The 13348-nt window shown below is 36.8% G+C and overlaps 2 protein-coding genes and 2 non-coding genes across 4 annotated transcripts; 3 read left to right on the top strand and 1 right to left on the bottom strand.

Moving 5' to 3' along the window:
• The first annotated feature begins 4545 nt into the window (after nt 1-4545).
• Nucleotides 4546-5494, top strand: LOC113729664 (BON1-associated protein 2). Its single transcript, XM_027253919.2, has one exon. The coding sequence runs from the start codon at nt 4629-4631 to the stop codon at nt 5172-5174; it is 546 nt and encodes a 181-aa protein (XP_027109720.1). The 5' UTR covers nt 4546-4628; the 3' UTR covers nt 5175-5494.
• Nucleotides 5495-7510: 2016 nt separating this feature from the next.
• TRNAG-GCC (transfer RNA glycine (anticodon GCC)) lies at nt 7511-7581 on the top strand. Its single transcript has one exon. It is a non-coding gene; the product is annotated as a tRNA-Gly (tRNA).
• Nucleotides 7582-7592: 11 nt separating this feature from the next.
• Nucleotides 7593-7680, top strand: LOC113733555 (small nucleolar RNA snoR114). Its single transcript, XR_003459064.1, has one exon. It is a non-coding gene; the product is annotated as a small nucleolar RNA snoR114 (small nucleolar RNA).
• A 1056-nt stretch (nt 7681-8736) lies between these two features.
• On the bottom strand, nt 8737-13059 carry LOC113733128 (E3 ubiquitin-protein ligase At1g63170-like). The gene is made up of 5 exons (XM_027259302.2): nt 12168-13059; nt 10550-10669; nt 10320-10452; nt 9583-9747; nt 8737-9190 (listed from the first exon to the last, which is right to left on the bottom strand). The coding sequence occupies exons 1-5, from the start codon at nt 12755-12757 to the stop codon at nt 9014-9016; spliced, it is 1185 nt and encodes a 394-aa protein (XP_027115103.1). The 5' UTR covers nt 12758-13059; the 3' UTR covers nt 8737-9013.
• Nucleotides 13060-13348: the final 289 nt, after the last annotated feature.

Raw genomic sequence — 13348 nt, 5'->3', positions numbered from 1 at the left:
TAAAACTCTGTGTTGTAACTGCTGATGTATGGATATTATAAGGGTGTTGACTTGGAGGAACGATGGTTTGATCATATGACTCCAAGACAACTTTCATTGCAACTTTTGCAACTTTCTTTGACCTTGAATAACAAGTGTTCATCCAAATTGGAGCAAAGAGTTGCTGTCGTTAGCCACTATAATATCCATGATGTGACAAGAAGACCCAAAAAATACAACAGTGTGAGAATTCAGCTGGTGGTAAGGTCATTATTATGTCCACACAGCCGAGCATATGATGAACAAAGGTGTGCTTTGGATACCTATTATTTATATTAAAATTTTTGTTTTATTTATATCATAAACATATTTTCAATCATGTTTTTTTAATTTTCTTAATCATCTTTTCATCTCACCAAAAAAACTACAATATTTTTTTGAATAATTATTCCAAGTAATTGCCTATCCAGACACATCCTGAGTTTGTTAATTGTCCTAGTTATACAAGAAATTTGAGGAAAGCAGGCGAAAATGTTAATAATTGCAATCTTTTTTTGGCTAACAAAAGTTAAAAATATTTTTGTTGTTCAGCAAAATCACGGATTGACCAAAACTGCTGCAAATCACGTTGTTGGTTGTTGCTGCATGAGTTTGAAAAAAGTGACTGGATTGGTTCGCCTTTGTATAAGCAGTATTTAGCACTATATATTGTAGTCAGTGCCCCCAAAACTATGTGGCTTTACAAATAAGGGACAACGGTTTAGGAAGCAATTGATTTAGCCCAAAATAAATGTAAGACTCAAATCACATGATGTATATCATTTTGTAAGATTTATAAATATTTGTCTTATGTTTACATTACATAATATTTAATTTAAGATTTTTACATTATCTAAATGTATAAAATTATTGTTTCGAAACGGTTGAACTGGCAATCATCCCTGCTCCGTATTCTCGTGATTATACACCATGCGATGCACGATTTTTTTTTTACACCATGCGATGCACGATTGCCCGGTGACTTTTGAAAAACCCATGTGAAAAAAATGCTAGCCACACCTTAGAAGAAGGAAAAAGATGCACAGGCAAGAAAGCAACAATTATCACCAAGAATCTAGAAATAGTTCTTGTAATGTCTGCTTCATTCACTATTAATATTATGTGTATTCTCAAAGATTATTAGGGACAATTAGGCGTGTGATGTATAATATGGTATATGTAAACGTGTACCATATAATGTAGAAACTTAAGTAATCAATCAGATAATTGCATGAAATCTCTAATCATGTGCTATCCTTGATTCCACTTTGGACTAGTAAATGTACGCACGAGCCACGAAAAAATTTCTTGAACCCCCCCTTTTTTTCCATTTGATTGGCAATAAGAAAATTCATTAAATTATAACTAACTCTAATTAATATTTTTTTTAAGGTACAACCCATCCGTTTTACGGTCCGCGACTAATTCTGTTCGAGTTGGATCGGATCCTTTGCAGGGAAAAACTCTTTCAATATTATTTTTTTCATTCTCATGAATTTTGAACCCGAGATCTCATGGTTAAGGGATGCAAGTCCCTTCCACTTGCACCAACAGCCGTTGGTCTAACTCTAATTAATATGTTCCTGAGTGAAAGCTACTGAGCTAAAAAGTGTTGACAAATCAAAACGCTAGCTCAAAGGTAGAATTACGACGTTATTGTCCAGCATAGCAGCAACTGCTACAGTCGTGGAAAATCAGTCCGCTGACTCCCTGATTAATAAAGAGTCAAACATATACATTATATACGCGGTTCAGAAATCAAACCATTGGAAATTCCACCGTAGGAAAGTAAGCAGCTACCGCTGATGTCTAATATGGCTACTGTTTTATGATACAAGCCATATTGAATAGTACTACTGTCGAGCTTCCTCCTTTTCCACCAAAACGCCAGTAGTAAAAGTACTTGTCCTTCAAAGACAAATGATTTATACCCTCGTCACATTGCACAAGAATTTACGTCAGAGGTTTGTTTAAATTTCTAGCCTTGGAACCGTTGAAGTTTTGTACTGAAGAAATTTCTAAGTATAATTACTTAAAGAGTTAGCTAACCAGACGAATAAGTTGAATATTATTACTCATGCAGTAGAATATGCATAAAAGAAGAAGAGTGTAAAGTTTCTGGAGTTTACTTTTAAATGCGCTGTGCCTTGTTGAAATATATAAAAGTGTCATGATATATATTTCTTTCCAGAGTAGGCAAAGTTTCCATACGTAACACACCTTGGGGCAGAAAGGATAGCAGCCGTCTGAGATTCTATTCTATATAAGACTAAAGTTGTAAAGCTACCATGATTTTCTTAAACATGTCTTTTTAACCAAAATTATTATTCGAGGGACAGGTTCATTCTAAGGCTAATGGTCGAAATCATTTCTAATAACATGACGAGGAAACTTAATGGACAGGGCCAATGAATTACAGGGACAAGTTCATCATCATCATATCATATCCAGAAGAGTCAAGACAGAGAAAATATGTTTGAAAATTAATTGTCCTAGTCATGGAAATCTGAGGAAGGTGGATGCTGGATAGGAAGAAAGAGTGCTAGATGTTTCATTTCATTTAATTGAAGAATCAGACCCTGCAAATCACGTCGTCGTCGCGGCTGAATAAGTTAAGAAGAGAAATCTGACTGATGATTATTAGTCTCGCGCTTGCATGCATATTGCATAAGCACGCTTGCACCAGCCCCTGTGACGTTTTTAGATGACATAAACTGCTTCGTCTGCTTTGCTAGCTGTATATATATAATAGAATTGGAGCAATCTACTCGAAATTGTACGACATGGAGAAGACAGTTTCTTGGCAATTGCTTCTTAATTCTTCATTGGTTTAGGTAATTAAAGCAGTTATGTTTAAGCATCGATCACAAACTTCCTTCATTGGGTTTTTCTCTTTCTCTTTTCTTGTTTCTCAATCTGGGGGATTACGTTTGGTAAGAGACATAAAATCCTGCAACAGCGGAACACGAAAAAAAAAAATTAGTTCTTCCATCAAATTTAGTAATTAGATCATAATTGGAACATTTATTTACTTGATAAAACAAAATAAGCTTAAACAATAATTTTCTCGAATTTGAAGGGGTCAATTGCCGTCCCTCGATAATGCATGCGGCAGTGGCACCACCCTGGTCGGTGCCTGCGAACTCCGTCCATCACCCACAAAATCTCTCCGTTCGATCTGTGCTGGGTTAAAACGTGATGTTCAACGGCGGAATTATTAGCAAAGATGCAAGAAGAAAAAAACAAAGCAGGTGGAAAATATGCGAGTAGTACTATTTAGAGAACTATTGAAAAGCATTTCACGATGCACGGGGACTTGTGGCGCACACGCTTGGAAATTTTACCAACGCGAAGGACGCTCAAAAGGACAAAGAAGGCTGCCATTAAGAAGTTTGACCTTGACCCACAACAGAGAAAGAAAAGAGGAAAGAGATTATGAAATGTTTTATTGGAACTCTTTCTTTACTCCAAAAAGACAAAAAAAAAAAAAAGGAATGAAAGAGATCATGGAGGCAGCCAACCACAATACTCCCTCTCTCTCTCTTTCTTTTTTTTTCCCCCTTTTCTGTGCATTAATAGAAAAGGCATTAGAAGATCAATGGTGATTGGATCCAGCATGACGAATAGAGTTTGAAGGTGATTAGAGACATCACGTTTAACCCTTTTGATTTTACCAAAAAAAAAAAGGTATTTGAAGGACTTTAAAACATCAAAACTTTATTAGCTTATTGTTGGCAAGTATTTTGCCAATTCTTTTTACTTCATCTCTGTAGATAATGGAGGAAAAATCGGAGGAAGAAAAAGGTTAATTACATCGAATCCCCCTGCATTTAGTAGGATAATAAAAATTTGCCTATGCTTTTAAACGTTGCATCCTCAGAATCTTAAAAGTACCAAAATGTTGCGTTTTATTTAATAACGGTGCTTTTGCATAAAAAAATACTTTTAAAAATAAAAGCACCGTCACCTCAAGTCTTAGATTCAAATCTTTTTATTCCTTACTTGAAGGAAAAAAATTAGAAAAAAAAAAAAAAGCACCGTAAAGCCAAACGTTCGTGGGGCTACGGGGACTACGACGAGAGCAATACACTATTGTGTGGTGACAATATACTTGCAAAGAGAAGCCTGTGCAATTTCGAGTTACGACAAATTGATTGAATTTATCGTAAAATAAAAGAGGAACCACAGCCAAATTTGAATATTTGGGTCACGTGACAATGAAACTTCCAAACACATTTGATTTTGTCTCCGCTGCTGCCGGCCCACTTCACTATTGGAATGTATTTGGACCTTTCCAAATCGGATAGTGCTACATCGGTCAGTCCAACTCATGACTTTTTCACCGTACAACAATATCTGCGTATAGTACACCATCTTATAGCATCCTGATACCCACTTATTTCCTCAGACTTTCCACGAAACCCATACTTCTTATCTACAGAAACAACCTCCTCCTTTCTCTCTCTTTTCTTCCAATCTTCCTCTACCCCTCCTATATATATATATCCCACTACATTTGTTCTCTCAAACTTCCATCCAAACCTTCCCTTGATCTCTTCATAAAAGAATCCAAAGGGGAGGGAAAAAAGAAGAAGAAGAAGTTAACAATCATGGGGAGCTCAAATGATTTGCGGGTTTTGGAGATTACGGTGATTTCTGGGGAGGATCTAAGTATAAATCGAAAACAACCAGTCAAGAAAAACGCCTTCGTGACCATCAAAACCGACTCGTTTAAGGAGCAAACGACAAAGATGGATAAAGATGGAGGCGGCTATCCTGCATGGGATGAGAAGTTCGTGATGGACATGCCCATGCATGCACGTTATTTCACGGCGGAAGTTCGATTCAAGACTGCTGCCGGAAGCAGAATTGTTGGGACGGCAGTGATTCCGGCTTCTGATTTCTTGGGAGACTATGTTCCCGAGAATTATCTGCACTTTTTGAGTTACAGGTTGTGGGATTCTCACGGTGAAAGGAATGGGATTCTTAATCTTTCCGTTAGGGTTAAGAGTTCGTCGAGTGTCAAGAATGCGTATGGCGGCGGTTGCAGCAGCCACTCCGCTGGTTGCTCGCGTCCGTGGTCTAGGATTGCCGTGGGTGGTCAGCAGGTTTCCAACGGCGAAGCAGTCGTAACTGGTATTCCAGTTTGGTCATAGAGTCAAATAGTGGTGATTTTCCTTTCTTTTCCAATTTTTCCCACCTGGCATGGGTTGGACTGACAAAATGTACATAATTGGTTAAGCATGACTTAACATTTTAATCTCTTCCATAGTTTGATACTGCTCTTTTGAAAATTCAAAATAGTTATCTGCAATGTTTGTGGAGTGGAGTTTGCCACTTCCAGAGCGAAGACAAGGTTTCAATGATGCTCAGTCCATCCAAATTGAGTATGTTTTGTTAGGTTTGAGCATGAGTTGGGAGATTAACTATGAATATACTCAATTAATAATAAAGCGATAAAGATGTGTTTTTTTCATCCCAAATTTCTTCTTGGTTGTGCCTTCAGATCACTACTTCATTTGCGGGGTCTTTTTGGCTGAAGCTTAAATGCATAGGTATGTTAGTGGGATAGTGCTAGTCTTTATGCGGATAGCCATCGTATCATATTAAATGGAAGCTGGTTTATATCGATAGCTATAGTAATTGACAGTGAGGGTTTGACCTATTCAAATCCCTAGTGGTTCTCAAAAGTTGAGGATTTGCTTATTTTAAATTTTAGATTGCTTTTATAGATTACATGATCAAGGGAGGATTTCAAGCAAATAAATCAGTTATAGTTTTAGAGGCAGTGAATTAAAGTTTGAAACATTTAATTGGGATAGGTGGATTATGTGTTAATCTAATCCTTATTTTGAATAGAAAAAATAATTAACTTTGCAACTATTATGCATGAAAAAAATTCTAAAATTTGAGCGAGAACAATGACTTGTCTTCTTGTTTATATACAAAATAATAACTACATATAACATGATTCTCTAGATATATATATATATATATATATATAAACTGATGAAATTTTAATAAATTTAAACTGATGAAATTTTAATAAATTTAACAGCTCATACAAAAGAATAGAAGTTAAAATTGGTATAAAAAAATTCTATATAATATGCATGATACAGATAATATATTGTATTATGCCAATCCCATATTTTACTAGGGATAATTTGAGAAACCTCCCCTAAAGTTTCTGACTATTTCCTTGGCGTCCCTCCAATTTTCAAAAATTACACTAACCTCTCCTGAGATTAATTATCTTGTAACATTTAGGCCCAATCGATAATTAAAAATTAATATTAGGAGAGAAAAGATAATATGATTCCATTATTATCCGTCATCTACTACATTATTTAATTTATTTAATACCAACCCAGACATTAAAGAAAAACACTAGAATTTGTTGTTTATCATTAAGGATCAAATCACATATAGTATCAAAAAATAGTGTATCATGTTATATTTTTCACTTAATACAAGATCCAAATTATTATTTTCATTTACATACCTATGGTCAAACATTATCAACAATAAATAATCAAAAAATTTGCAACCAAAATATTACAAAAAACAAGCTTTAACATCATAAATATTCTTATGAACATATTAAGGTTAGTTGTTAAGAATTTTATGGTACTAAAATTCGCTTTTTGTAATAGTTCATTATTTTGGTTACAAATTTTTTGATTTTTTGTTGTTTATCATGTTTGATGATAAGTTTATAACTAAAAAGAACAATTTAGATCTTATATTAAATAAAATTATAGATGTAGTATTTTTTATGCCATATGTGATTTAATCTCTTGATGATAAACAGCAAATTCTAGTATTTTCTTTAATATTTTGGGCGGGTATTAGATTAATTAAATAATTTAGTAGATGAAAGGCAATGGTGGAAATCAATTAAATAATTTAATAATGGTGGAAATTAATTAAATAATGTAGAGTTTGTTTGGATAAGAATTTATTTGGATGATTTATTTGATCCAGTTACTGTAGTACTTTTTGTGATATGATGTATGTGAGATAAAAAGGTGATTGGGAATTGTGTGTATGATGCAAGCAAAACAAAATCTGAAATAAATCTTGCAAATTTTGTGTGTCCAAACAATCTCATTATTTTCTCTTTTCTAATATCACTTTTGAATTGTTGGTTGGACTTAAATGTTACAAAATAATAAAAATCAGGGGAGGTTAGTATAATTTTTAAAATCTAAAGGGAGACCAGGGAAATAGTCAGAAATCTTGTGAGAGATTTCTGAAATTATCCAATTTTACTAACTATGCTATTATGTGACGGTAAGATCAGATACTTTGAAGGTTGCAAATGAATCTTCCGCTCATGGGCCTCAAAACACTACGAAAAGTGCATTCTCAAAATTTATCAAGGTCCAGACCACGGAATGGGAAAAAACAAAGAAGGTTATCGTAATTGACTCTCTGCTCCCAATGTCTGGTCGTAAGAAAAGGGAAAGGAAGGACCGCCTCCTCAAAAGCACCAGTGGTCTAGTGGTAGAATAGTACCCTGCCACGGTACAGACCCGGGTTCGATTCCCGGCTGGTGCATACGGGGTTGGTAGCCGTGATGAATGCTGCGCCCAATGCGATAGTAGGGTCTGTCGCTTCTTCCGATATTTCGGATGAAAAGGTGGCGCTGCTGAGCTTTCCAATCCCCTGCATTTTTTGGTGTGTGCGTGTTTTTTTTTTGGTTAATTTTGTCCTTTGTTTATTGGAAAATTCAATGTTCCCTTTTAGATCCTATGGACGGCTACATGGCCCTACTAGCTACTAATACTAAGATACAAAGAGCCGGGGAGCTGCAGCAACCCCACTATGAGCTATGACTACGAGAGAGATGATGTGGAAGAGAAGGCAGTAGAAACACTTGCTTCCATGTTCGATACTATTAGAAAGGCTTTCCTTGGCAAAGCCAGTCCGCGCAGACATTCCCTTCACGCCAGAGTCTGAATGATCTTTGCACTTTGCACTTTGCACTTTGCACTTCCAATCAATTAATTCCATTTGTCACTCTTCGCACCCTACTGATCTAATTGCTGAATGATCAGGGTTTGTTGATGTACCTCTCTTCCCCAAGGAAATACAAGTTCAGGAATCTAATTCAAGGACTTCTTGGTTCCCACATCCCAAGCACTTCAAAGTTCAGGCCTTTGGGTAACTTAATACTACTCATAGCTACGGCCATCAGCCCATGCCTAACTTTCATACAACTTCCTCCCAACCAGATACCACCAATTCTCATCCCTCAGAAGCCCGAAAATTCTATTTAGACAATGGAACGAAAAATGCACTTCGAAAAGGCGTTAATGTTTTCCTTTCCTTTTAACTGGCCTAGTCACCCTCCTTTTCGTAACAGAGAAATGGGAGTTTACAAGTTATCCTGCTAAATTTCAAGAGAGATAGAAGACCAATAGTTTTTATATATTTATTTATTTATTTATTGTCTTTTGGGAAGTTAAAAAATCAAATAAATCACTTTGCATTCTATAGTTAATAAATCAGTAAACCTAACCACCTCTCCCGTCAAGTATAGAAGATAACTATTTTACCACCTACCCAACAACTAAAAGCCCATTGCAGTCGGCTCAATATCTGTCTCGCTGTTTGCACCATTGGCGCTCACACATCAAGCTGGTGCAAGGTTTTAGTCACAATAATAAAAAGAAAAAAAGGAATATTCCATAAAGAAGTTAAAAAGGCAACTAGACAATTAGGAATTTTGCCATTAACAAGGGGAAGAGGACGATGAAGAGAAAAGAACATAGGATAGCGCTCTCATCTCTGTACCAGCACTACAACTGAGTTCGTCCACAAGTAATGGATCCCCTATACATTAAGCACATCAAAATAAGCATACATACCAAAACAAGCACAAATACAACATGCAGTTACAATGCAATACATAAGAAGCATTAGCTCCAAAAGATGTCAGCACTCATTTACACGTGCAAAATGAGAAGCAACCGCTGATGTATCTAGATCATGCTTCTTCACTACCGCTCAGGTTGCCATTCTTCAGAATATTGAGCTTGCATAGAGGACAGGTGGCGTTGATGTACAACCATTTCTCTATGCAGGCACTGTGGAAATGATGACGGCAAGGAAGTTCACGCAGTTCAGTTCCATCATCGTATGTACAAAGGCAAATGCAACATTCCTGCAATTTACCACAGCATTAGCTGAGAAAAGAAAATTTGCTTGTAATATGGAAAAACACTTAAACCCATTTCAAATTGCTCAGCACATGAATCACTTTCAAGAAACGGACCCAGCTAGAGGCTACAGCTAAATTAATAAACAATCTCATAGTCAAAATGAAATCCAATTCCATCTCTTCCTCCCCAACGAAACCATTCACCCACCCAATCCCGGCCAGCTTCAAACTGCAAAAGAATATACTGTCTCTCTGTTGTGTAATCCCAGATAAACTAAACTCCAACTCTCCTCTGTTTTACATGCAACTAATGGGAGCAGCAATATGATACAGTTCCAAGTCATCAAAATTTTCATCTTAAATAGAAAAATAGGACAAAGAACAGAACAACATACAGCATCTTCCAGCGGAAGAACATGCTCAACTGGTGTAGAAGTATCACATTCAGTCATTATTCCTCCAAATGATTCTTGAATCTCGCCATTTTGTTTCTCAGAATCACCAAATCTCCGGAATTTGTATTTTGGGAGTCGTTCAATGTCTTCTTTGGTTGCTCCTTCCTGCATTATGCACACTCAACTGCTGATTTATGGAAGATACATATATATATATATATATAACTTCGTTACAGAAAGATGACTAACTTATGAACACAATAAGTCAATCTTTTTGAAACCTAGTCAGAGAGCCATTCTGATAACCACACAGAGTACTAAGCTTGAAGTGCAAATGAAGTCATTAAAAGGTATTCACTTTTGAATACACAGCCAAAATTCTCAAGTAACAAACTGTTTGATCCTGTTATATCACATGCAAAGGTTCACCCATACTCATATATAAGAGAGGTAGGAAGAAGTTCAGTCCTCCATCCAAAAGGAGAACACTGTGGCAGAGAGGGATGCAGATTCATATCTGCTTAAACAAAAAGAAGAACAAAAATTTTGTAACTTGAAACTTTAGCTATCACATTGAACTTATTTAAGGTTCTTTACCATCAACTCTAGGTTTGATCTATGGATCAGAGTGAAAGAACATGCTGTTGGAAAATAAAGGGGAAAAAATATAAAGAAATCCTCCATGTCATGCTCAACAAGTAATCAGACTAGCATAAACATTCTGAAACATGAACTACCTGATCTGCCACAGCATACAAGATTGCAATAATACAGGGCAGACAGCAACAAACTGCAATTCCAATGACACATGCCACAGCAACGCAGATAACAACAAAGAATACATCGAATGCCAAAAAGGTAATGCAAAGCCTGTGGAGAAAAAGAAAAAAATTGATCGATGATACATTAGGAAAGAATATATTAAATAAGTAATGGCTGCATCAGAAGAGTATGTGCTTGGCCAGACCAGTAAAGTTGAGGTGCATCATGAGTCAAATTAGGGCCACCAGCAGATACCCAGTAGAATCCTATGATCCACCAAATAAATGAGAACATTGTATTTGCAGACTCCAAATGCTTAGCAACACTGCAACAAATAAAAGTCACAGATTGTTATGCTAAAAGGTAGAAATAAGTGGCTTCCCTCTTTAAGTCTTAAGTTTTAAGCATACTAGTGTTATTTAAAAAAAAAAAAACATTGCTCATTGTATTGGAGGTGTGAAATGTTTTTTCCTATGTGTGACCAGCTCATTCAGGGATCTTTTTTTTTTTTTTGGTAGACACAGGGGTATCCTGAAATCACCCAAACTAATCTCCTGCGGCTGAGCAGAGCCCCGCCCCTTAGGATGCCCAGCACGTTAATTCGGGGAGATTCGAACCGTGGTCGATGCTGTAAAGACAGACGACACAACCAGGTGAGCTGCACCCCGAGGGGCAGCTCATTCAGGGATCTGATGGATTAGAAAATCACAGAAATGCATCTCTTCATGAAAAATGATATATAGCAATTGAAGATGAAAACAACTTTCAAAGGTTAAATATTAGCTGCAAGAAACATCATTACAACAAATTTCCATACTTCTTCATTCTCAAGGTAACCTTGAATGACAAGAGTGTTGAACCTTTATGCTTTTGTCTCTCAATCTGTCGTCAATCCCTAAATATGTGAGCCACCAAATGCCAAATGAACTAGTCTCCATTTCATCCCTACGTGTTGATTATGTTGCAACATTCGCTTAAAAACTGAGCTTGAAAATAAAAATTGACTCTAAAAGGTTCAAATATATAAAAATTTCAATTTTAATCATTGCAAAAATCTTCTGATTTTAGTTCCTAGATAAAGAACATGCCCTAATACAAGAATCACTTGGACAAGATCATTCAGGTTCATATACAACATCCTTCAATGAAACTTTTCACACAGACAAAAATTGTAGAGCATCATTAAACAGTGAACCTAGATTACACTAATTTTCTCTATGCACACTTAGCTTCTGATGCCCAGGCAAATGGTAAAATTGAACTCTAATGAAAATATTGAGCATCAATATGATACTTAAAAGCATTTCTTAAGGATTACCAGTTGAATCTAATATCTGGCAACTACAAAGGCCCAGAATACTCCAGTCCCATCAATTCCACATTTTCTTAATTAACTTTCCTTTAGTAACCAATGGTCTTTGTTCACAGAAGTTAAAAAAAATGTTCAAAAACTTGACCTTTCAATATGATGGACACTCTCCTACATACTCCTCCACAAAGACATACACTCGAAGCTGAAATTTCAGCACAAGTTACTAGGTTTTAGCACTTTAATACCAATACGATACACTATCCTCTCCAAAACTCCTAGTTCAACACCCAAGATTAGTAAAGCTGACATTATCACACATCCTACCACATTTCCGGAAGTGCATCCCTTCCTCTGTCAACACATCTAACAAAAGTTCTCAAATTTCACATATTTTTGAAACTGAAAAACTTCATGAAGATCTACGAAATGGGGGAAACCCTACATTAATTCCAAAATCTACTGTGCATTCTGTTAACGGGGGGATTTTTTTTTCCCTTAATTGAAACCTTACCTGGTTTCCTCATCGCTATGCCTCCTATCAGAACTATAATCCCCGTCATCACTCCCGGAACTCGAATTCCCGCTATTCCACATTCCATCACCACGATTACTACTCCCACCGCTTCTCCAGCTCGACTCACCCATAAAATACCGCTGCTGACTCCGCTTCTTATACTCGACGCACACACAAACCATATGAAGCAAACACTGCAAAGCATATCCCACCACCCAGAGCCTCAACGGCATCGACGGCTTCTCATAGCGGCTGAGAATCAGCACCGAAATCGACACAATCACGAAGGCGACGTTCCATACCAAGTCCAGAATCACTATCGGCTTGGAGTAGGCCCAATCGCTCTGCCTCTCCTCAATTTGCTCCGCCGCAGCTTCACGAACCCTCATGGACGGCTCCCGCAGCATCCGCCGGCTGCTCGCCCGACGCAAGAAGCGAGCTGCCCCTCGCAGACTGGGCGGCCTCCGAAGGAACGGGCGGCTACGGAAGATCTGGTCGCGCAGCAACGGCGTCGTATCCACTCCGCTTCCGCTCTCATTTGAATTATTATTATTATTATTTTCGCCGGCGGCTCTGGCCGTTGACATCCTCCTCTCTGGCGTTTTCCGATCACTGAGCGTAGGTTTGAGAAATGAAAATGAAAATGAAATTAGAAAGCCCTAGAATAGAAGAGAAGAGAAGAGAAAGAGGGGGTTGATCGGACGGTGATGATGATTTGAGAATTGGAGTTAGGTGTGCTCAGCTTGGAAGTTCATACCACCGGCTGATATCTCCTGTTCTTTGGAATTAAATTTTAAGGAAGGATAGTGAAATGTGAATCAGCTGATTTTCCCCATTTCCATCAGAATGTAAATAATGGAATTTTTAAGCACAATTTCCCCATTTCCATCTTCTGACTGTTTGACTGACCATTCACATAAATACAAGTAAAGTACCTTACCATTACGACTTTCTATTTTTATTTATGAGCGGGAGAAAGTTTGGATCCGGAAACTCCATTTTTATAAATTCTTCCATTTTATCACTTAATCCAATCCCCTTTCAAATACGTTACTACTAACCATATGGAGTACTCTATGAGAAAATAGAAAATTTAACGCATTTGTAATTTTGAAAATTACACATTTATCATTACTATTAATTTTCTTAAATTTATCATTATTTTATCTCTCAATTTC

Source organism: Coffea arabica, chromosome 2e (genome assembly GCF_036785885.1).
Source record: "Coffea arabica cultivar ET-39 chromosome 2e, Coffea Arabica ET-39 HiFi, whole genome shotgun sequence".
Classification (NCBI taxonomy): domain Eukaryota; kingdom Viridiplantae; phylum Streptophyta; class Magnoliopsida; order Gentianales; family Rubiaceae; genus Coffea; species Coffea arabica.
Note: the sequence above shows the minus strand (reverse complement) of the source record. Positions and strands in the feature narration are given on the sequence as shown.